A 23573-nucleotide genomic window follows, 5' to 3' on the forward strand; every position below is an offset into this window, starting at 1 on the left:
TTGTATTTTGAATGTTGTTTGGCAAGTTAGATTGGGGAACCAAAATGAAGGAAAAATACTGCCTCCCCAGTGGCATTTCATTCAGAAAATACACATTTGTCAAGAGGGTCTACAAACCTGGGAGAAGGTGCAAATGAAAGGAACTGTCACTGCTACAGCTCTGGCAGACTTAAATATGCTTAAAGCACTCATAAAATCAGTGTCACCTGAAGGGACCCATGTAGAGTTCCAGTGAAAACATTTCTTCATTTTATTTTCCACTACAAGAATTGAGGGCATCAGATGAAGTCACTAGAAATCAGGTCTGAAACAAGAGGAGGGCTTTACATGAGCTGTGTAACACTTGTCACAGGATGCTGCAGAGAGTAAAAGCCTATAGACGTTCAAGTGGAAAAATCTGAGGGACAGAAATCCATTCAGGGTTGCCAAATATTTAGAAAATCCGTCCAGATCAGGAAGCTCATAAACTGCAACTGGAAGCTGGGAGAGTGTTATTATTATATACACAAGTATGAATCCTTCTTGTGTTCTTACATTCTGTAGGCATTCACTTTCAGCCACAGTCAAGCACAAGACAGTGGGCTTGGTGAACCTTGGGTAAGGCCCAGGACTAGTGTTCTCATGGTGTTTATTTTGAACTCACCCTCAAGCTGTGCTGTCCCCTCTTTCCTGGTAGTTTATTATTAGAACTGGGTCACATGAGGCATTTGGGACTGCGTCTCAGTTGCACTGACTGACATTTCTTTCACTGGGAAAGCTCTGTGCCGGCAGGAACAGCACCATAGCTTATGTGAGGATGAGAGTAGCATTTTTTTTGCATAAGATTCACTTAAAGCAGAAGGTTCATTTTTTCTGGCTGTTCCCAGTTGCATCAGGGACGAAGTGCTGAGCTAATCCAGGGAGGCGTCAAGGCATGAGCTGTATTTAGAGGCAGCCACCTGCCTGGGAACATCAAGCGGCAGAGAGAGCCTTCTTCAGCAAAACCCTGCCTGTGCATTCCACAGCAGCGGCTGCCAGCAGGCCCTCCCTCCTCTGCCTGACTCTGCGAGAGGCCTCCAAAAGGGTCAGCACCTGAAGACAGACCCTGTCAGCCCAGGAGTGCTCTGAGCCTGGCACTCCCTCTGCCCAGGAACTGCCAGATATTTTGGACAGCTGCAAAGTGGAATTAAATCACGTGGGTGAAGAGTGGCCTAATCTCTACATAGGCAATATGTAAGTGTTATTTGAGGCTGAGCTGTTCTGAAGGGCTGGGGAATACAGTGCTCATTAACATATGCTGTCCAACTTTATATAATTAGCATTGGTAAACTTCATTGCCTTAAAATAGACAAGATTAGCACAGAAGAAAGCAAAAGGACTATCCATTAAAGAAAGAACCTACTGCACAGAAAAACAATTAAAAAGAGAATTTGACTCTCTTTATTGCTTTGTATTAATTTATAATTGTGCAACATACAGATTTTATAAATGCTACAGCATTTACCATACAAAGCACAAGACAGACTCATGATCCTAAGCAGCCTTAAAATTGAACAATTGGTTTTTACCTTTTTTGGTGTAATTTTAACTAGAACGGAAATTTTCACATTAAAAAGTATTCTGATTTTGGCTGTTTATATAACAACTTGATTTGCAGTTGAAATTTTGACAAGTTATGGATATTCTGAATGACAACAGACTTCACTATTTCTGAAAACTGTGCAGATGGGTATTGCACTCTGGAGCATAGAGAAAGCATGCAATCATCTTCACTCAATGTGCCTAGTGCCCAGTGTGATGTCAAAACAAGGGTTTTTTCCACCATCATCAGGTTGCAAACTTGTTGAAATATCTAGAAATGACAATAATTCCTACAGGAGAGAAGCAGGGGAAAATAAAAACCCTGTTGATTGCCCACTGATTACAGCTAAAGTGGCCATTCTTTTAGCTATGAAACAGCAAAGCCAAAAAATGAGCTAGGTGACATTGGGGAAATAATCTGCTTTACAAAACTTGGTTTTACAGAGGGCCACCTGCTTCCTGATGTCCCTGCACTTGCAGGCAGGAGCGTGGCAGCCGGCAGGTGGCCCTGTGCCCTGCGGGTGGGGACAGCCAGCAGCACGGGGCCCTGGTTGGAGCCTGGCTGTGCTAAGGCAGACGCCGCAACGACGTGCAGCGCTTCGCTAGGGGAGTGTGAAACCGACACTTGCCTTTCCGGTTAAGCCTTGTAACTACACTTGGAAATTACCTCTTTTACTTATTAGAACCATGTGCAGAAGTAGGGATTTGTAGAATTGAGCCTGACAGGTAGTACGGGAAAAGATTTAAGACAAACATCACTGAAATTGTCTTCTCTTAACAGCAACATTTGATTTTAGACAGCCTTTTATGTGCAATTTCAAGACCTCCTTTTAATGCCTGTGAATATACATGTTCTAAACTACTCTTGAATGTTTCTTTCAATCACATTCTGTCTTGTAGGGGGAAAGAAATGGTAGAGAATATAATGAAAAAATATATAGATAACAACAGTGTTTATGTGTAGTAAGGAAAATATTAAATTTTGAGAACATTCAGCTAACAGAAATAAAAATGTAAACAGGTTTCTTTGTTAATGGAACAGCTGATTGCTAATATCAGCCTAAATACAAGTTACAGACTCCAAAGAGTGAAACTGAAGTTGATCAAGTGCTACAGATGGAATTTTCTTGATTGTGCCAGCATCAATAAAACAAATAGGAATAACACCTGAGATTAAGGTTTCATGGGCTCTTCATGAGATAGAAATGGGGAATGGAGAGAGTATGTGCATTTAGGGCCCAACCCAGTACTCAATGAAGTTAATAAACAATGGATGTTTCTGCTACTGAGCAAACCCACGCCAGCATCAGGACTTGTGCCAGAGCTAAAATAACCCAGAGCAGTACAATGTATTGTCACTTCTTGTTTCTGTGGAACCATTTATGTGCAGTTTCTGAGCAGCTACTTGGAAATCAAAGATCAATCTAGAATTAATGCTGTATTTTATAAGAACTATTTCTCTGTAGGCCTTTATCAGAAGTCTGATGTTCAGCATCTTTAAACAAGTTAAACATATCATAAAGTAAGGATGGCTGACTTAACATGATGACTTTCATCCTGGAGGACTTTGAAGTTGTCAGCAAACTGATTATTAAATATTTGTCTGGCTATCAGCCATTGCTGATATACAAGGCCAAGGCCAAGACCCTTTGGGTTTAAAGGTACAATGTTTTCTGAAGTGCTATATAATAAGCAGCTGAGGGCAAAATATGTAAAATATCCTGCAGAAATCAAACTTCATGCTGATCTTAAGCAGGCAGGTTTATTAGCTGGAGTTTAACTGGATCAGCAAAGTTAATATCACTTCAGCAAAGAAACAATGTACAGTTACAAGCTATGCTAAAACCTCAGTGTGTTCAACTATTTGAAACCCAGTTATAGAGGGACCTGAGCTACCTCCTGAGGTGTATTTTTGTAAGGTGTTTGGGCTAGCAGTCTTCAATGTGATTGTAGCCATCTGAAGTCAGTAAAAATTGTTACACTTATTTCTTTGCAGAAGTGAAATAATGTGGAATTCTGCATTTCCAGATACGAGTATATTCAGAAATTGCAAACTTGTACCATTCTTCTACTACCTTACTTTTTCTTACACAAAAGGGGAAAAAATGTCTCAGAGTGTGGTAGGCACTGGGCTCTACAAACAGGAATACATTACAAGGCAACAAGATAACTTGAGCTTCTTGTAATCATGAGCTTTCATAGAAGACACAGTCAGCTTTGACCTTGTTGCACATTTCTGTACATTCTGTGTGCATTCACAAGGGCAAATGACGAGTCCCTGTCCCGGTGGTAAACTGCTGCTCTTACACAGCACTCGCATTAAGCAATCATAAATTACTTTAGCAGCATTAACTAAATGTCACTCAACCACTCAGGTAAGCCTAATTATCCACTTACAAACAATGTCTTCATTGGCACGTGGGAAAACAGCAGGATCCTGAGAGATTAGGAGTGACCAACAAAGCCATATCCACATCAGTGGCAAGGATCGCACATGGTGTACTAGTAATCATCAGAATGTATCTTCTGTCACAGGAGAGAAAAAAGAAGAGCAATTATAAAAGGGAAGCAAGCTTCTCTCAGGAAGAAATCACCAATTTATTATTTTTAATTTTTCTGTATTGATTTGTCAGAATACACAACAAAAATAACTAAAAATAGTTACTTTCTCTTTTGAGAAATAGCCAAAAGCTGCAAAGAGCTATTGCAGAGACATGCCAGTTGGCCATTTACAAAGCCTCATGCCATGTGTTTTTCTCTGTTTCTGGACTCAGATCTCTAGTAACAAAAAGCAGTTCTTGATTTATGAAAGGGCTGTATGTAATACCCTGGAGGCTACTTTATCTCAGCTGCTGTAAATTGGATCTCTCAGAGATGAGATGAGATGAGATGAGAGTGAGGCAGAAGTACAAATTTATGCAATCTGTGACCATAGCGCTATTCTGTGCAGCCTGGTACAGCACTATGTGTATTCCTTTCTGTTTTGAAAGGAAAAATCTTTATTTGCTGTATTCTTAGAAAAAAGCAGGTCTTCTTCCTTTATGCTGGCTTACCTTATGATATTTTGCCACTTTCCTCTAGGCAATGCTACCCAAAGAGTTACCCAGTCGTGAGCAATTCCATCAAGCTGCTGAACTAAGATACACATACATATTACATATACATTTCTGTAAACTCTAAACTCTTACGAAATTAAAAGAACACAAAGTGACAAAGAGAAATGTCAGATGAATAATCTGAATATGAGATAAAGATGAAAGAAACATGACCTAAAGCTTTGGCATCAAATCTATTTTTCCTCTCTGTTTAGGGTATAGAATATTTCTGAATGTTGCATGCTCCTCTCATTCCTCAATCAATTGGTTAAATGAAGGCAGCAAATATGCTAGGTACTCCTCTGGGATACATTCCTCATTTGGTGTCCATTCTGCTCATTAAAACTCTTAAAACTCAACTCCAAGAGAAAATAGGCCCCTGTTTAAAATTAAAGCTCTTAAGTATATCCCTGGACACAAAAAGCTGCTAACCTGTTTTGTTAATTTGGATCAGCAAATGAAAAGGGGAAAATATGGCCCATCCTGTACAAGTCACCTAGATGGGAGACAGTTTTCTCACCCTGGTGACAATAAATGCTCAATGGCTGAGGACTGGAGAACGTAATGCAGTGTTCCATCAGAACACCAAAGCTGGGGCCATGCTAATCTTTGGGGAAACTCCCACCCCAAACCAGCAGTGTAACCCAGGGGTGAGTTTGCCCTCCTGTTTCCAAAAGGAGATGTCTAACAAGGACGGTATGGCCTAAGAGGCACGCAGTGCTGGCAGACTCTCAAGTGTCAACATAGAGCCAGTGCTGCCAGCTGCATAGATCCTGTGCTTCGCAGGCAACACACAGACAGGGAAAACAGTCAAGTTGTCCGGTGGAAAAAGCGTCTTCCCAGGATTGCTCTGACCATGGTGTGATTGTGATCAATCCACATTGGCAAGTATCATCTTTCCACGTGTGTTTCGCCTCCCGCAGGCTGCCTGCGGAGAGCAGCCTGGGCAGGCTGATGCATGCTTGTTATTGCCAGCGTAAATATCTCTGCCTTGTGCTATTGTGGCACAAAGCAGCTGGACCATTTGAAAATCATTTAAAAAGCACTATAAAATTAGGGCTTCAGTGCTCTTATTTTATGGCTTTCACGAGCAGCCATTGCCTAGAGAGAAATTATCCTCTTTATTTTCAAGGCTAAAGGTTCTTTTAACATTCATCAAAATCAAAGTGCACCCTTGGTAAAACATTGAGCTGTTACTTATTTAGTACAGACTCTTTACTTTCTGCATAATATCACATTTGAGATCTCAGTTCTTTATATACAACTCATTTCATTGTGTCTGCTGTTGTTTTCACCAAGTGAATTGCACAGTTTCAAGAGAGGCTGGATGATGCCCTAAAACATATTCTTTCCATAATTCTTTTTTTTTCCCCCTTTTTTAAAAATGGTTAGAACAACAGCCTGAAGTGTTTTTCTTTCTGATTCTTCTATAAAAATGGCCAATTACCTCTTAAGCAATGGATTTGCACAGACCCATTAAGCACTGTAAGTGAAAGATTTTCAAGGGCAGAAATAATACTTAGGTGCATAACCCGACAGACTCACTTTGAAACATCTTTTCCCCTTGTATATTAAAAATCTGTCTTTGATAATTTTCTTTTTTTCCATTCTTGTTTTCACAGACAGTTTCTTTACCAAACTGAGGAAAACGGTGAGTGAACCAAAGCAGCATGAAAAAATGCAAACAGTACAAAGGGAAAGCCATTCTTTTTAGGAAAAAAAAGCACAGCTGTATTAACCATACTTACAGCTCAGATCTGAAGGGCTTAGGAAGAGACACTGCATGAATGCATCCATCAGCCACAAAGGTGGCAAGTGGGGAATGGTAAGGCCCTGCACATGCTCTGTGCTGCAGCTCAAGAAAACCACTCTGTGCCCCTCTGTTGTTTAACCTGCCTTACATTTCTGTAAGAGACTGGTCATCTTATTATCCAGACATCAAATACAGACTGAAGATAAACATCTACAAAGTCATAACTTTAGCTCTGTTCTCATGGTTCCCTCTTTGGCCAGGATTTTGTCTTTATGTTCTCTGGGGACAGCAGGCTTATTCCTGTGACAAAAGGCAGCACTCTTTCAGATCCCTGCAAGGAAGGTGGTTGGTGCTGATAGATCCTGCTGTGAAAGCATGTGTAGCCACACAGAGCAGCTGTAAAGTCAAGATACACCATCCTGTCTGGAGGAGATGTAACTGGGCAGAAGGCAAGGCTGCCTGTGTGCAAGGGGAGCTCCATCGCATACCAGCACCTCTGAGAGCAAAGGGAGTTTGAGTTTTTAATGACAGAGATTTTGCCTGTCATCACCCAGTCTGTGATCCATCAAGGGAATGGTTAAGCTAATAGAGAGATGAGATGAAGTTACTTGGTAATCACTATTGTTTATGAACCTAGAAAGGCAGAAAATGGGACAGGCATGACAGACATCTTTATGGATGAAGGAGGTGGGACAGACATTAAGTAAGTCAGGATAAGAAAAGCACCTCAGCTCTGTGACACATTTTTCTGTTTCAACAGTCAGCAGCCCCCTTCCTGTGCCTGACAGTCTCAGAAATAGAGAGAAGGGCCCAATTAAGCTCACATAGCTATGGGCCCCTGCATTTCAAATCAGATTAGATCTTTTGGCTTAAGACTGACCCATACAATCTCAGCCCTTACTTGTGGCAATAGTGGAAAGTTGCAGAGAAGAGCAGGGGTCAGTGTAACCTCTCAAGACATGATCCAGCACCATGAGTGAGATTATGTCACCTGTACAGGGGGTTCCTCCCTTCAGAGCTGATGTGCACATGTGTTTGTTCCCTCTCAAGCATATATACCTTGCTCAACAGAACAAAAATTAAAAACTCAGATAGAGTTTTATTACCCAGTAAAATAGAAATAGAAAATCCCTTCTACCCAGTGGTTTCAAATTCCTGGACAGCCCTTGCTTTGGGGATAAACTACCTGTGGTAAATGGTTTCTCAATATTGTTTTCTCTATAAAAGATAGCAAATTGAGACTTGAAGTCAATGCTTTAGTGCTAAAAGAGAATTTTCCTTTCAAGCACCGAAGGGGAGCAAGTGTCTAGAGAGTGTTGTTTTTTTCCATACACACATAACTACTAACACCTCAATCTGCAAAGTCTTGCTCACCTCACATCCAGAGCAGGATTAAGCATACCCTGGAGCTGTTTTGACCTAGACGATCAGTTCCTGAAAGCCTGACAAAAGGACCCAGGTTGTAGGATGTCCTGCATGAGCTAAATTCAAAGTAATTTTGTGCTCAGTTTAAACTATTAATTTCAAGGAAGGTTTCATCTACTTTTAAATAGCAGGTGGGACCCCATAACTCAGAGGTAGACAGCCAAACAGCAAAAGAAGGCTCCTGGGTGCTGGCAGTGTTCTTGTGGTGTTGCCAGCAACTGCAGACCTTTCATCACTTGTTTTCACCACAAAATGAAGCTGCTAACCGCAGAACCAAGCTAGGACCAAAGTAATTTTATGAAAAGAAGCAATACAAGAAAGAATATCTTTAAAATCCAAGTAGGATCAGAATCTGGAAAGGTGTGAAGGCATTAGGATCTGTTTTAGCATCATGTCATGGGACAAGGGTGTGCCTGCCTAGGTGAGGGGCACCCATATTATCAGTTCTTTTTCCCTCATCATCTCAACAATTGAAAACTGTTCTAAGCATTTTGCTTTTGCTTCTTCACTCTTGCTGCCTTTTAATTCTCCTCCATGTTGTCACTGTGAAATGAACCTTGGCTCATAATGACAAATGTATTGCCAGCCTGGGAGGCAGATTCTGGATGTTTGGTGCCCATGTTATAGAATTCAGTATTTAGTAATGAGTAATGTGTACACAGCATTCATAAGACAGGTGGGAAAAGAGCCTGTGCAGGTTGGACCTGAAGGGCTGGCTAGTTATTCATTCTCCATCAAGTCAGAGCAGAGTCTAGAGAAAGCCAGCATAAGAAACAGGACAGCTATGTATCCTCCGGCTTTTGGCTCTCAACAGATTGGCTACTTAAACCTCTTGATACTTTTAATCACTACAGACTGAATAGAAGAACTGGTCGTAGCACAAAAGTCCCTAATTGCTCTCACGCCCCCAACAAGCCCCTTGCCTCCATCAATTCCAAGGAGGGGTGAGGGCTGTGGGGGAAAAAAAGAAAAGGAGGAGTGAAGGCTGGGTGAGAAAGAAAGGTGAATGGACAGCTGAGGAGCAGGCTGGATGGACTAGAAGGAAGGCAGGGTGGGTGAGGAGGAAGGCTGGTTGGGTGAGGAGGAAGGCTGGGTGGGTGAGGAGCAGGCTTAGCTGGAGCCTCAGCTGGAGGAGGCTGTGGGGAGGCCACTGCCACGGGGCAGCACAGCTGCCATGACCATGAGCTTTGTCCCCTCACCAGAAAAACTGCAAAGGCACTGATGAACGTCCTGCATGTCTCGGTGAGGGAAGGCCAGGCCGGGTCGGGTCGGGTCGGGCCAGGCCAGGCCAGGCCAGGCTATGCTGGGGAGCAGTGGTGTGGCAGGGCCGGGACCAGGGCCGGGGCCCACCGGGCCTGCACAGAGGTGCCATTTACAATTAACTTCTACCAGTTAACGAGCTCCTGGTGAACAATAATCTTTGTGAGTTTTCCTCAGCTTTCTTTTATCTGTCAGAAGAATGGAGGGGAACACCACACTGGCTGCTGAGGAGGAATGCCTCCCGATGACTCAAAACCCCCAGCTAGTCTGGTTGTACTTTCCAAACCAATTTCTGTTCTTGTAGAGGGTTTACTTCCTTTAAGAAAAGTATTTGAAGTGAAAGCACCTGGGGAGAGAGCATGAACAGCCCAGACTCCTCCCTTCCAGCCCTCTTCCTGAGCCCCAGCAGCTCCTGTGACACCCATTGCTTTGAAGGGCCAGTTTTCCCAGGAGAACAGGCAGGAGGGACACTGATATGACCCCACAGCCCAGCCCAGCAACCCAGTGCCACAGCCTGTATAGCACCCAGGCGTGCCCTCCTGCCCAGCTGCTGTCCCTCGTGTCTCCCAAAAGCCAGAGCAGTGTCCTCTAGCTGGGCTTTTTTTCTACTATGGCTGGAGGAACAGGAAATGGGAAGAGAACCACATATGGAAGAAGAGACAGTATAAAAGACTAAAATAATCACCCTGCTTTTTATTTAGGTGAGTGCATTATGTCTTGGACTGGTTTGTACAACAGATTTTGCCAGCAGAACAAAACCAGGCCAAACTGCACAGTGTTCAGAAAAAAATGAGCACTGTTGCAGGCTTTTCGTATACACAAAACCTGCATGGGAAAGGATACGGTGTAGATCTTTTGGTGTATACACCCAGGTCAATACCAATCTAATTAGTTCCATGCATGTCACATTTTTCTTCCATCCAACGTGCAGTTTCTTGTAAGTTCTCCCTTTAAATGCCGAGCAGTAGTGTATTCCGTTCTGCGAGGCCTATCTCCGTGTATTTTTAAATTCCCCAACATTGTTTTTTCCTGCCATCTTGTGGCAGCAGGAAAAATCACAGCGTTTCGCTAGCCGCAGCACTGCCCGCTGGCCTAAGACAAGGGTTGTCAGTAAAACATTCTAATGTAGAATTAGATTAGTTGGCATCACTGCGAAAAAAATACAGCCCCTCTTGCATATTTAAATGCTTGACTAATTTTTCCAGCTCCACTAGCTGATCTTGTAGCAGGGGTTCTTTTGTTATCCCAGAGCAAAGTGTCTGTTTTGTAGACCTTTGTGTTTTCTGCTGTCTATAAAGAGCAAAGGAGAGTTTCATTACAGGTGAGACTTAATCATGTTATGACAAGACTTCATCAAGTGGACCCTAAATATTTTGAAAAGGCTCCTTTTGCCAGTGTTGCTCTCAGGTCTTCATAGCTCCTTAACAAAGCCATCTTTGTTTCTTATCAAACTGTAGGATGATCTTGTCTGATAGGCATGTAAAGCTTTTCCATTTATTGCAACCACTATTGCTGTCTGGTCTCTCAATGTAACCACCACAAAACCTGCCCAAACATTTTGCATTATTTGCTTAATTCTAAACCAAAACATTTTCATTATTTTGTTAAAAATGCATGTAAGATTTATATAAGACTGAATCTAGGTTCCTGGATTTTTCCCCCTTTTCCTGCAATTGCACAGAGGATTTTTCAAAATGAATACTTGTGATCCCAGCTGTCCTGTCACAATAGCTCTTCCCACATAGATGAGGTAAAAATATGAAAATTATATATGATTTTTTTTTTTTAATTCAAAAAGAAAAAAATGCCAGTATTTCCCCTTAAAGTAAATGCAAAATTCAGAGTCAGTAAGAAAAACTAGTCACTACTTACTAAGAAAATTTCCAGCCTGCAAAGAGAATATAAATAGAAGCTCTTCCAAGCTTTGTTCATTTCACTAGCACCCGCAAAAATGACTTCTTGGATTCCAGGCATGGAGAGAAAGGATGCTAGGGCTATTTATAGCTCACAGGTGACTCCCATTGCCATTGTACCTGAGAATGTCGCAGTCCCTAATGCATTGCTGCTTGCAGCAACTTTCTCAGCCAGGGGCCAGCCTTCCCAAGGCTGTGCTGGAGGCACAGAGGTTTGCTTTGGGAAAATGGACCATTCTGTTTGCGGTGTGTTCCCAAACTGTCTGCTGTAAACCACCTACAGCAGGCACAACCTCCAGCAAGGACATGCTCCTTCCTTCTAGCTCTGCTCAGCTCTCCCTCTTGGGAGCCCTGAGGCTGCTGCTTTGCTGGAGGCTCTTCTCCCCTCCATCTCCTACCTACCAGCCTTGCCATCCACCTACAGTCCACACCTAGGGCATGACACAGAATCAGAAAAACAACAGCATAAAACCTGGCTAGATATAGTGGAACCTGGCAATAAAGTGAAAACACTCTCCAAAAACTTGCTGGGACAAAACAACCCTTTTCTGGCTTCTGCCCTGCCTGACCAACTGCAAGGCTTGCATAGCTTCAGTCTCAGAAGTGGTGAGGCTTGGTGCTGCCTGCTTCTCACAGAGATATTGTAGCAGGGCCAGGCAGGGAAACTCCTTCCCAGTAACCCTGGGACTGGGAGCTCCAGAGAGCAACAGCACGTCCCAACTGCCTTGGCCCTCATCCCTCACAGCCTGGAGAGGCAGCTGCACAACCTGCTTTGCCCCCTGATGAGGCAGTTCCTACCTCACTCTGATTTACCTGGCACCCTGGAACCAGGGAGGTACAACAGAAAAACCACTCACTTGTATTTCTTCAAATTTAAGGTAAGAAATGAGGAGCAAATATTCATTAGACACATAATCAAAAGTTGCAAGAGACAGGAAATCCCAGTTTTATGTCTTAATATCTCCTTTTAGTTATTATCATGTGCTCATCAGTGGTCAATTCCTCTGTAACATACAATCTTTTAAAAAGATTACTTAATCAAAATCAAATAATGATTTTTAAAGTCAGCAGTTGAAAAAAAAATCAAAAGAAAAAACATTCCGCTCTGCCCCAATGGAGCTGAGAATGTCACTGGAAAGCTCTATGATATGCCTGAAAAACTCAAGTGCCAAAATAGATCTACTGCAGAGTTTTGAAGTTTGCTCTTGATTCCATAGCAAAGAATTTGTACAGCTTTGTCAGCCTTAGAAAAAGGTGCCTTTTTTGTATGTACCCTTTCAAGAAAGGCAAAGCAAGGAGAGCACTTCACTACTTAAGTTAAAAGTGCAGGGAGAGACAGCTCAAAGCTACCCCTGCCAAATGACTGAGGAATATCAAAACCCTTTTCTCATGCCTTCAAATATTCTGAAATCTTGCAAACTTGACAGCATTGTCAATTTTGTACGGATACAGCAGTCAGATAAAAATCATTTGAGGAGTAAATCAAGGATAAGAAAAAAAACCCTTTAATCCACAGTCACACAAATCCATACTGCCTGCAGAAGTCAAAGTGCTTTGGAGCCCCTTTTAATAGCAATATATTAACATCCTTGTTTGTCTTTCCTGAAGCTTGCAAGACATTATTTCCCCACATCCCTCTCTCAGTCTGGCCTCTGACACCATTTTTATCAAAACTGACCATAACTTACACCTATCGACAGCCTGTGATGCCAGTGAAGTCTTGGCACAGCGCTGGCTGTGACAGTACTCACTGAACTGTTATCAATATCAAGGTAATTTTGTTTTTCTTGCTCTCACTGCAGCTGCAGCTTCTCTGCCCTCAGGGCATGAGCTGCCCAAGAAAGCTTTCTAGGCTCTTCAGATGCCACAGCCTCTCTGCTCCATTACTGGTGTTATGTAAGATTAGAGTGAAGTTTCTACTATTAGAAGCAGTTAGCTGCATGATGATTGTGTGCTCCCCTGATTACAGCATCCAGCACAGTTATGGCTGCTGGCAGCAGAACTTAAGACTAGACAATTTTAATTCAGGGAGAAGCATTAGCACAGTTGAGACACATCAAAAAAATCAGTAGTTTTGGGGGGCTTGAATTCCTAGCTGTACCCTGGACAGGAATGCCCCAGAGGAGAAATAAAGGGGAAAGCATCACCCTAGGCTCGAATATATCCACAGACAGTCGGAAATTGTGCTAGGAGCCTGTGGAGGGCAGCGCTGTCTTGCTGGGGATGGTTCATTCCATAGCTTAGAGATGCCAGCTGCTAAGGTAATACTTCTTTTTTTATCTCTTTTGAATCTGAAAGCTGCAGATGTAAAAGCTGGCGTCATGCCACAGCCATGGCCTGTCACTGCCAGCAGGACTCCCCATTTTTCCAACCAGTGCCTCCATTTTTAAGTCATCCTTTCCTGCAGCCTTAGCCATGTGCGTGGGCAAGTGCTCCTTCCTAGGCTGCGTGACTCAGGAGGGTTGGGGGAGGAGGGAGGGAGGCAACACAAGGGTTCTACCCCTTGGAATGACAAGTTTTGGGAAAATATTTACAGGTCTATTACATTGCAGAGAAGAGGAAATGCTCTCCAGGAGCGCTACTGTAAGGTAACACCCTCTTCCCAAAAACTAGCAAGGCACAGGTGAAGCTCACCCCACTGAGCTCAGCAAGCTCTGCCCCCCCCCGGGGGCTTGCCTTATCCAAGGACAACAGTGTGACCTGGGATGGGGCTGCTGGGAGGCCTCACCGGGGCTCCCCACCTCACTCAGGTGTCCCTCTGAGCTGAGAGGCTTGGGCTCCACCTCCACCTGCATGCTTGTTTCTAGCCATGTCTTCCCATTTCAGCTGGGACCTGCCTCACCACCAGAAGCTCTCTTCTGGCTATCCAAACCCTGTCTGAGGCTGATTCCTAGCACCTGCCCTGCCCTGCGATTGCTCCCTCTACTGAAATGGCCTTGTGCATTCCTGCCTTCCCCAGGTGGAGGCAGCTCTTGTGGGGCAGCGGCACAGCGCCTCCATCACCATGGGCAGCCCTACACAGGAACAGGAGGGCTCACAGAGGAAGGAGCCTTCAGCTTTCCAGCCCGGCTCAGACTCCTTGCAAGCAGAAGTTGGTACCTTCCGGCTCAGTTTGGAGAAGTGACAGGGCCCCATCATAAATGTACAAGGCCGGATGTGAATGGAGATGTCAGGAGGGAGACAAAGCGGTGACGAGGTGTGAAGACTCAGATTTTCTCCCACCCTGTAAAATGCGGTTGCCAGTGTAAGGTGAGGGGCATTTGCAATCTGAGCTGGGCTGGGCTGAGGGGGAAGTCATGGAGGAGGCTTGGAGGGCTGCTCCTGCTCTTTCCTGACACTGCAGTTAAAGGGCGGGCTGTGTTTTCCAGAGCCCTCGATCTGGCATCCTTCCCAGGTAGTAAATTCTCTTAAAATCTGAACCAAACAGAGCTTTAATTGTACATTTTGCCTTTCTCTTCACTCCAAAATAACGGCAGCATTTATACAATGCTGCATTGAACATGAACCTGCTCTGAGGCTGAGGGACCGATTCTGCTTTTCATTATTCAGGGGCACTGCCTCTAGTGAGGCAGATCAGAGTTTGAACACTGAGCTGGAGCAATGAACTTCTACTATTCCCTGCTGTTTGACTGTGGGCAAAATAAAAGGCCATAATATATGATGCAGTCAGCCAAGAAAGCAATATTGCTCTGCCATGTGCACAGTCTACACCAAGACAAGTCCAGGATCTCATTTCTAAATTCCCATAGGTACCTCATTTAAACCATCAACCATAACCTGCTTCTCATTTTCAATACCACTTGGTATTAGAGCTGCAGTGAACTGCTGGTGAGAGATTCTAATTCCTGCAAACAAGCCCCTGTAGGCTTGCAAGGAAAACAGAGAGTTCCCCTCTCGGTTGCCTGCTAGGTTCCCATCTGGCTGTTTTAACTTTGCTATTGCTTTTAAATGTGCCTGTTTCTGCACACGAAGCTTTCAGCTCTACCTCAAGAGACTCCTGGGCTCTCTTAGCATCAGATTCTGACCAAAGTGTAGCGACACAGACTGGGTCTTCTTAACAAGAAGGAAGATCATATTTCATGTTACAGTATCTAAAAGATTATTTCCACTAACATGATCATTTCCTTGTGAAACACACTTCTTTCCATCTGGAATTTTCCATCAGGAGGACAAAGAGCCATAGTTACACATTACCTGAGAGAAAAGAGCAAAGAGTGTAAAAGAAGAGTGCTGAGATGGTTGCTGAGAGAAAAGAGAAGGAAAAAAACAGAGTAGACAACATTTTCAAATGCATCAACAGGCTGTTTTTAAATTTTTTCCCTTTCACATGAATTATATTCTGACCCCATGCTTTGGAATTTTGAACCATTTAGTTTGTCAGGTTTTTGATACAGGCATTTAGGATATTGGGCTGGAGGAGCTTTCTGTATCATGTTATTGTTAGGTTGGGTTTGTGCTATTGTAGTATCCACAGGCCCTGCTGTGCCTGAGGCTCTCAATAATCTCATGTAAGGACTTGTTACTGAAAGACACCTGTCCCCATCTGGGTTATCAGCATAACCACAGGCAGAGATGTGCCAGCCAGGAAGGTGCTAACAAAAGGGAAGGAGCAAAGATGATTTGGGTCCAACTATCGTCCTGTCAGATTCCTCTTGGGACTCCAGACATTGATTTTATCTGTTTCAATGATTCATTGATTTAATTTGTTTCAATGTTTTAAAATATTTTGTGCAATACAGAAGAACAAATTCCAAAACAAAGTAACTGAATAGAAAAATGGAAATGGTAAAATTTTTTTGAAATAACAAAATTAATTATGCAATATCTTGGAGTCTTTGCATTTTTACCCCCAAAATGGTGCTCAGATTTTTTCCACTAGAATCTTCAAGTGCAATACAAATCTATTAAGTGCTTTAGCCGATTCAAGTCACTGGGGCGTTTGTGTAGATTTTTTCTTTTCTTTTTTTTTTTTTTTTTCCAGAGATGTTCAGTAGAAAATGGCAATCATTTCCACCACAGAGAAAGGAAGGAAAAAAATAAACCAAACCAACAAACCAAAAACCAAACCAAAAAGCTTTGCAGACTGTAGTATTCAAGTGGCTGGACAATACTGGGGAGATACAAAGCTCCCCTAGGTTGTTATAGACAATGTCCTGGCATGACTGACTCCCTTAGGAGCTGTCCCCAGCTGCATGCAGACACTCACAGCCTTTCCTGGGTGCTCCCTGCAGCCAGGAAATGTCACCTATGGCCACCTCCAGCCTGGACCTCCAGGGCAACTCCTGGACCACTGGGGAAACCCAGGCTCCACAGGCCAGACGGGTCTAAGCTGGCCCTGGCCATTTGGGCTGTACCCCAGTGCTCCAAGTGGGTGGGAAATGATGCAAAATGACAAGACAGTTTTAAAGCCTGTGTGCTACCTTGTATTTTGTGGATTGCAGTTAAAATCTTTGTCTGGCCTCAAAAGTCTCCCATAGGTTGAGTTGTTTTGTTTCTGTTGTTTTAGTTTTAAGCAGAAAAAAATGGGAGGGAGGAAGGGAGGAAGGGAGGAAGGGAGGAAGGGAGGAAGGGAGGAAGGGAGGAAGGGAGGAAGGGAGGAAGGAAGGAAGGAAGGAAGGAAGGAAGGAAGGAAGGAAGGAAGGAAGGAAGGAAGGAAGGAAGGAAGGAAGGAAGGAAGGAAGGAAGGAAGGCAGGAAGGCTAATGAGATGACCACACTTAAAAGAAAAGTAATCCTACCCTACTTCCATGGTTTAAATCTCTGCAGAAAATGCTAGTGACCTTGTAAGACAGAAATTTTTCCCTCAGGTACAGGGATTCCTGCCCTCCTATTGTCACTATTTCCAACTAGAGCAGCTTCTGGGAGCCACCCAGAGGGGGAAGCTAAGAGAAATGTAATCAGTGGCAGCACTTTTGCTACCTCTGCAGTATCTCAAAGTAGAAGGTGGGGGAAAACCTTCACCAAAGTCCCTGGCCTTCAATTAAAAAACTCATATTGCTTTCCTCATTAGTCCAATCATCTGCTAAAGCTATTTCCAGGCTTACCCTGAAGGCCCTGCAGAGCACTCCAATTTCAAGACAGTGCAGCGCAGGCGGGAGCTGTGTTCTTGGGAGGAGCCGTGCTTGTGTTGACACAAGGAGCTCACTTGTCTGACATTAGGCATGTGAATAAAACAATGTTGGCACACCTTTTGGAAAGAGGATTGCTTTATGAAATGGAGTTTGGTTGCAAAGCATTTCCCTGACTGCAAAGGCAAGAGTCATCTGTGAAGTGTCACTGGCACCAAAATGACTCAATTTTGGGAGAACCTCCTCAAAGTCAGGTCTTGGACAAGACACAATCTAATTCTCTTTGCCATTCATCTCCATTACTGAAACTAACTGAGAGGCTACAATAGAAGTGTAAAGCAGCAGGGTCTAGGAGAAGTGAGAGTTTGATATCTATCTGCTCCACAACTTCAGCCCTTAACCATTTGCAGCAACTCAGAGTCAGCCACGCTGCTTGAAAATGAGCCCGTGGTCCTATTAATCTCCTGATGTAGAAGCTGCGTTATCTTATTCTTGATTTTCTTTAACTGCTTCAGCTCAATATTCTGTGTCGGTGGAAGTACAAACAGGTCATCATGAAGATGCTGGCAGTAACTCTCGAGCACAGTGCATGACTTTCACAAGGCAGTAAAACTTGTAGGGCAATGCATACTATCTCTTTCTGTGTTATTCTTCATGCTAATCTGGGCTAGGATTGCACAACATAGTCCTTTACCAAAGCTCTTGATCTTACATTATCTGCCCTGAAAAATACCTAGGCTTTTATCTCTATATTTCTCCCTACTTCCCTGCAGTTCTTTTCCTCCATCATTAAAAGTAAAACTAGTCTTTTTTTTTTTCCTATGTCTCCCATCATCTTTATTGTGCTTTTCATATCTTGCTTATTAAGTAGTTACCCTAAGGAGACCTCTTTCTTATTGGAACATACAAAAAGCTATAACTGCACTTAACATTTGTGGGGAGGAGGGGGCAAAGGAAGCAAATTTAGACTGAGGACTCAGAAATATATGTGCATGTTCAGTAATATGCCTCACATCAACTTCTCTTCTTTTTCTGTGAGCAAAAATATATTCTTCCTTATTTTCTGCTTCTTCCCCAAATCGGCCTACATTGTTAAAAATAATGTACATGGACAAAGTTGTTGTTTTAGAAGCAACATCTGTATGGCTGCTGCTGCTGTGGGGCAGCGGACAGACCAGATGACTTCTGAAGCTCCCATCTACACTTGTTTTCTAAAATTGCTGAGAAAAGAAACCCAAAATTTAGATTTAGGCATTCAGGCATTAGAGTGAAAGCTGATGCCATACCAGAATAAACACCATTTACCCTACTTTGGGAAGAATTCTAGTGTGCCTTCCACATTGATCATGACTCTAGTAAGAACAAGCAACCAAATAAATCTCATGAGTTTCAGGGGGCAAGAACAGCAATTCAGGATCATGAGATCCAGGCAGGAGAAATGTTCCTAAAGTCTCAGAGAAGGGACTGCCTGGATATCTTGCTCTTGATTGAGCTTAGCTTCCAACTTAACCATCTGACCTGGGCTTGCTGGTTCTAAACCAGCAAACAGCATTGCAAAAGGGCTGCCTATATTCCACAGCATGATTTGTGAGGGTTCAGACTCTGTGATCTCAGAGACCTGTGAGGGAGCCCTAGATGGGATTCTCAACAGGACAACAATGCCAGAACTTTTAGCTCTATAATTTCAAACATACTCTTTTTTTCTCTCATTCTGGTAAGTACCCTGCCCCTCAGACAAGAGAAATGGCCCCTCTCTGGAGGGAAGTAGCTATCACATTATTTATACAAAGTGGAACAGGTCCCAGAGGAGAGATTGAGACAGACAGGCACAGGACTACCAGTATAGCTGAGTGTCCATGGATATTCAACTGAGAGAGGAAAAACTAGTTCAAATCCTCTCAATTACTCTTTCTATACATACAGACATATACAATATATATGTGTTTTTATATGCATGTGAAAATCCTTTCCTATGTATGTATGTATGTGTGTAGGTGTGTTTAAATGCATCACTATAAATGAAATAAAATTGTATGTACACACTGTATATGTGTACACATGCACAATACAGATGGCATTCACATACACATCCTAAGATTTTTACTGTGGCCCTAGAAGCTTTGTAAGTCAATTAATTGATGCATTCAAAAACTTCCAGTTTTAACTAATCAGAATCAAGTGTACCCAAATACTCTGGTAGCACTTCAACAAAAAGAGAAATGTTACCTGTGCCTACAAGGTTCATCCAGTCTGCATTCAGGTGGTGCAGATGTTCTTTACCAATAGTGTTACTTGACAAGAAATGAAATCACATGATCTTATGCTGCTTTCTCAGGGGAAGAATTACATATCTGTAGAGTCCTACCCCTGAGTCAGTCCTGCTCTCTGGATGCTTTTAGCAATGCCTGCAGGCCCTGCTGCACACACTAGTTCTAATAATGTAATCCTATTTGGAGGGTAATGAACAGGTCTACTTTCTAGGGAATAGTATTTCTGTATGAAAATTTACTTTCAATTCATTTCAGAAAAGCTGTCCCTAATACAGCCTGAGTGCATGTAAAGGAGCAGCAAGATGCTTCACACCAGAGACTCTTCATCTCTGACTAGCAGCACTTCCTATGAAACACCACCACTATCAGATCTTCAGCAGCTCCTGTGGCTCAGAGGAGGCTCTGATAATCATGTGGACCAAGTCTGGCCAAATATCTACCTGGGAGATGCGTAAGAACATTTGGTCCTATTGTTAAGCTGTTATTTGGTCCTATTGTTAAGCAGTCCCTGGGAGTAGGAGGAGGAGGAGGAGGAAAGGGTGTGGTACTACTGGGGAGCAGCTTTTGGGTCTTCAGGAATGGTTTTGTGATACAGGCTTCCAAAACTGATGATGTAAAGAGCTTGGATGTCAAGAAACATATGACATGCAAAATGGTGATTATTCATAGCCTTTCTGAATTGGCTTTTTATATTCTTTGAGCCACCATAGATTTAGCAGGGTAAAAATTATTCTAGACTAAAGTCCTCAGAGAACCTATGCCAAATTGATCAATTTTGAGATGCATTATGTGGCCTGGAAATTATGCTCTAAGGCAGCAGACAAGAGGCCAGTAGCCCTAACACTCAAATAGGGGTAGGAAGATTAAAACCCAGAAGGAGGAATACCCAAATGGATTGTACAATAGTGATCTTGACATTCAAAATCCAAGCTTTCTTTCAAAGATGATAAAACTGAAAATATCAAACATGAATTTTCATGCAAATACCTTTGTCCTGTGACCAATAATATTTATTGCTATTTCCTTCCAATTGGATTACTGCAGATTACCTAGATCATTACCTCATTTTTCCTAGCTACTCCTCCTCCTCGGGAATATATCAGTTAAGTTTCAGAATTTTGTCAAATGCCTATAGTCCTAGTCTGTGGTGGGAAGTGGGGTTTACCCAGCTGGTGAACACAATGCATCCTCTTCATGTCCAAACGAGGAACAAGGTGTTGCTGCATCTGTGTGAACTCCCTCTCTTGAGATGAGGTACACTACCAATGAGAGATTAGCTCTCAAATTTCCTAAACAAATATTTAAGGAAAATCTTGACCACTTCATACAGTAAGCCATGTTCCCAGGGATTATCTGATGGGAGGCATTTGTTTAACTGACAGAAACCCACTGGCAAGTCTGTGCTCCCGCTGTTCTCCACACCTCCATATTACATTTTTCATGTGCAAAGCACTATGTGCTGCTTGAAATTTGCTCCTCTGTAAGCACAATGCAGTTCCTGCATCCTTCCGTAGTGGGAGCAGGCACTAACTTTAAACCATGCTATTTTTGCAGAATGTTAGGAGCGTTGCCAATGTGCCCTTCTTGTCTTTCAACAGGTGGGCTGCTAGGAGCAAAACTACACTTCAAAGCCTCAACATTACTCATATCCTTAATGCAGCAGATGGACCATATAGCATCAACACAGGAGCCAAATATTATGCAGATCTGAAAATAGAGTACTATGGAGTAGAAGCATTTGATGATCCTTCCTTCAATTTAAGTGTCTTCTTCTATGATGCTGCCAATTTCATACGCAAGGCCTTAAACTCTTCAGGAGGTAAGAGAGAAGCAAAGATAAGCTTTGAGGGGAAATTTCAACACAAGCCAAATGACTTTTCATTGCAGTAACAGGCACCAACAGAGCTCAGAATCAGCATATGGTTCAAGGGAGCACATACAGAGCCACTGAGCAGAGGATGGAGAAAAGTGCCTATGCCATGTGCTGCAGGGAAGTTGGCTGTGCCAGGTCCCCAGGAGTTGCAGAAGACTGCCTGCCCCCAACCCAGCATGGTGGAAAGAAGTGCAAGCTCTGGGACTGGAGTGAAGAGGGAAGGGCAGAGGTTATAGCACAGCAGATGCTGCCCCATGGGCCCATCCTGTAGGGATCAGCAGGATCTGTGTGCCCCCACCCCTCACACACTGACAGGGGCTCCAGCTGGGGATCCTGCCCTGCATGTTGCTCCTGCTCCTTGTGGGAACAGCAGCACTTCGGTGCTGGCTCGAATGCTTCACACGCTCAAGTACTTCACAGAATTGCAGCTTTATTCAGCCTGTCTATTAAGCTAGAGAAGCAGCAGAAGTTAATGAACTAAGTCAAAAACTACGAGCCTGATCTGCAGCCTGCTGAATTTTTGTCAGCAGAGTTTGGATTAGGGCCTAGTTATCATAATTTCCATTTGTTCCAGAGTTTGCTCTCCGACTGGCTGCAGGATCTGCTGCTTTCACTGGAGTGCTTTATTAAATCCTCAGTTATAGCTCACACTGGGCTGCTGAGATACAGTAAATTACAACTCCATTTTTACAGGCAGACTATCCCACAGAGTTTGTGGGACTTGCCAGTGATCACAGTCAGGGCTGGGCCAAATTTTTCTGCCAAAACTTTTTTTTTCCCACAGAAAACTATACTAACAAGTTTAGTCACAGAAAGCTTCTCCTTCCACAGAAAATTTCAACTATTTCAATCTTAGGCCTAAATTAGATGCAGGAGGTTAGTATGAAATACCACCTTGCCTGAGAGGTGATCTTCCTGAAAGCATGAAGATCCACTAATTATCACCATTGCTTTCTTAACTTGTTTCTACTATTTTTTTTCTCCTCCCTTTGTCTTTTCCACTTTAGAAATGGTAAAGCACACTCACCTTGCTGTGCCTTTTTGTTTGCGCAGGTAAGGTGTTCGTTCATTGTGCCATGGGAGTGAGCCGCTCAGCAACTTTAGTGCTTGCCTTTCTAATGATCCATGAAAACATGACACTTGTGGATGCTCTGAAGACAGTGAGTGCTCACAGAAACATCTGCCCGAATTCGGGGTTCCTCAGTCAGCTCCGGGACTTGGACATTAAACTGAACGAAGAGAGGAAAAGAAGCAGACCATCTGCCACCATAGGCCTGTAAGAGGGTATTGCTGAAGAAAGAGGACAAAATCCTCTTGGAGTTGCCTGCATATCTTCCAGATGAACTGCATTTATAAATTTAGAACACAAGTTTATGGGACACCAGGATGCATGCTATTAATAAAAGTAGATTTTGCTTGATCTTTCCATTTTGCAAAGCCTTCCTAGATTTATATTTATGATTGGTTGTATACTCTATCCTTCACTCTCCACCTTAAAACATTGCTGTCTGCTAGCTAGCCAGAAAAAAAAAAAAAGAAAAAGAAAAAAAAAAAAAAAGAGAAAGAGATCAGGTTCCACTTCAGAAATAGCTGTGTTTCAGCAAGTAGTGGAGCTCATATCACTTTATGAAGTGTTAGGCTATTTGAGGTGAAAGATGCCATATTATTTATGCTACAGTACTGCTTAGAAGTTTTCTTATGAACCTATCCCCCACCCCTTTGCTCCCTGTATCTCAGAGGGTTTATATTTTGAGACTTGAATCTGGCACTGGTTAGTTCTTGCTTTTACAATTGGTGGAGCTCCTGAGTTGGGGTAAGCTGTTTAAAGGCAGAGCAGCTGGGAAACAATGTAAGCCACTCTAAGAAATTATTCCAGGTATCTCAATAGGCTTTTCCTTTTTGGCTTGAGAGGGCATTCAAATATTGTTCATCTTATAAACTAAAAATCATCCAGGAAATGCTGCAGAAAATGCTTCTAAAGAAGAAGGTAGGTTACCAGCTAAGGCTGGTGCAGGAAAATATTTGACAAAGTTCAATGTATCCCACATTTATCTGGCAGTTAAAAATTACAAAGCTTGGGATTTTCTTTCTCAAAAATAAAAGGTTATTAACATTGCAACATCATCTTCTGTGGCATTTGCTTTTGTGAGGTGGACTGAAGTGAAAACTGAAGACGCACAGGAATGGCAAGGGAGGTGTTGACAGGCATCAGGCTTTCATCTTTGTGTCTCTGGGCCACCACAAGAGCACTCAATAGCTACTGTCATGTCATGGATCAGTGCTGCCTGGAAACTATGTGAAGCACATCTGGCTTTTGGTTCCCAGCGGACAAGCATTTGCAGCACAAAGCCAGCTCC

The 23573-nt window shown here is 43.0% G+C and overlaps 1 protein-coding gene across 1 annotated transcript; it reads left to right on the forward strand.

The window, feature by feature from the left end:
* The first annotated feature begins 751 nt into the window (after positions 1-751).
* On the forward strand, positions 752-22695 carry LOC103814008 (dual specificity protein phosphatase 13-like). The gene is made up of 5 exons (XM_009087470.4): positions 752-1212; positions 6278-6306; positions 19599-19794; positions 20942-21162; positions 22270-22695. The coding sequence occupies exons 3-5, from the start codon at positions 19646-19648 to the stop codon at positions 22494-22496; spliced, it is 597 nt and encodes a 198-aa protein (XP_009085718.1). The 5' UTR covers positions 752-1212; positions 6278-6306; positions 19599-19645; the 3' UTR covers positions 22497-22695.
* The last annotated feature ends 878 nt before the right edge of the window (positions 22696-23573 follow it).

This window comes from Serinus canaria, chromosome 6 (assembly GCF_022539315.1).
Source record: "Serinus canaria isolate serCan28SL12 chromosome 6, serCan2020, whole genome shotgun sequence".
In the NCBI taxonomy this organism is placed as follows: domain Eukaryota; kingdom Metazoa; phylum Chordata; class Aves; order Passeriformes; family Fringillidae; genus Serinus; species Serinus canaria.

Bases quoted from the DNA above. Each gene is read 5' to 3' on its own strand.
- LOC103814008 (XM_009087470.4), top strand. From the start codon at position 19,646: ATGCTTCACACCAGAGACTCTTCATCTCTGACTAGCAGCACTTCCTAT. The intron at 19,795-20,941 runs GTAAGAACATTT...GTCTTTCAACAG, and splicing joins AATATCTACCTGGGAGATGC to GTGGGCTGCTAGGAGCAAAA. The intron at 21,163-22,269 runs GTAAGAGAGAAG...TTGTTTGCGCAG, and splicing joins GGCCTTAAACTCTTCAGGAG to GTAAGGTGTTCGTTCATTGT.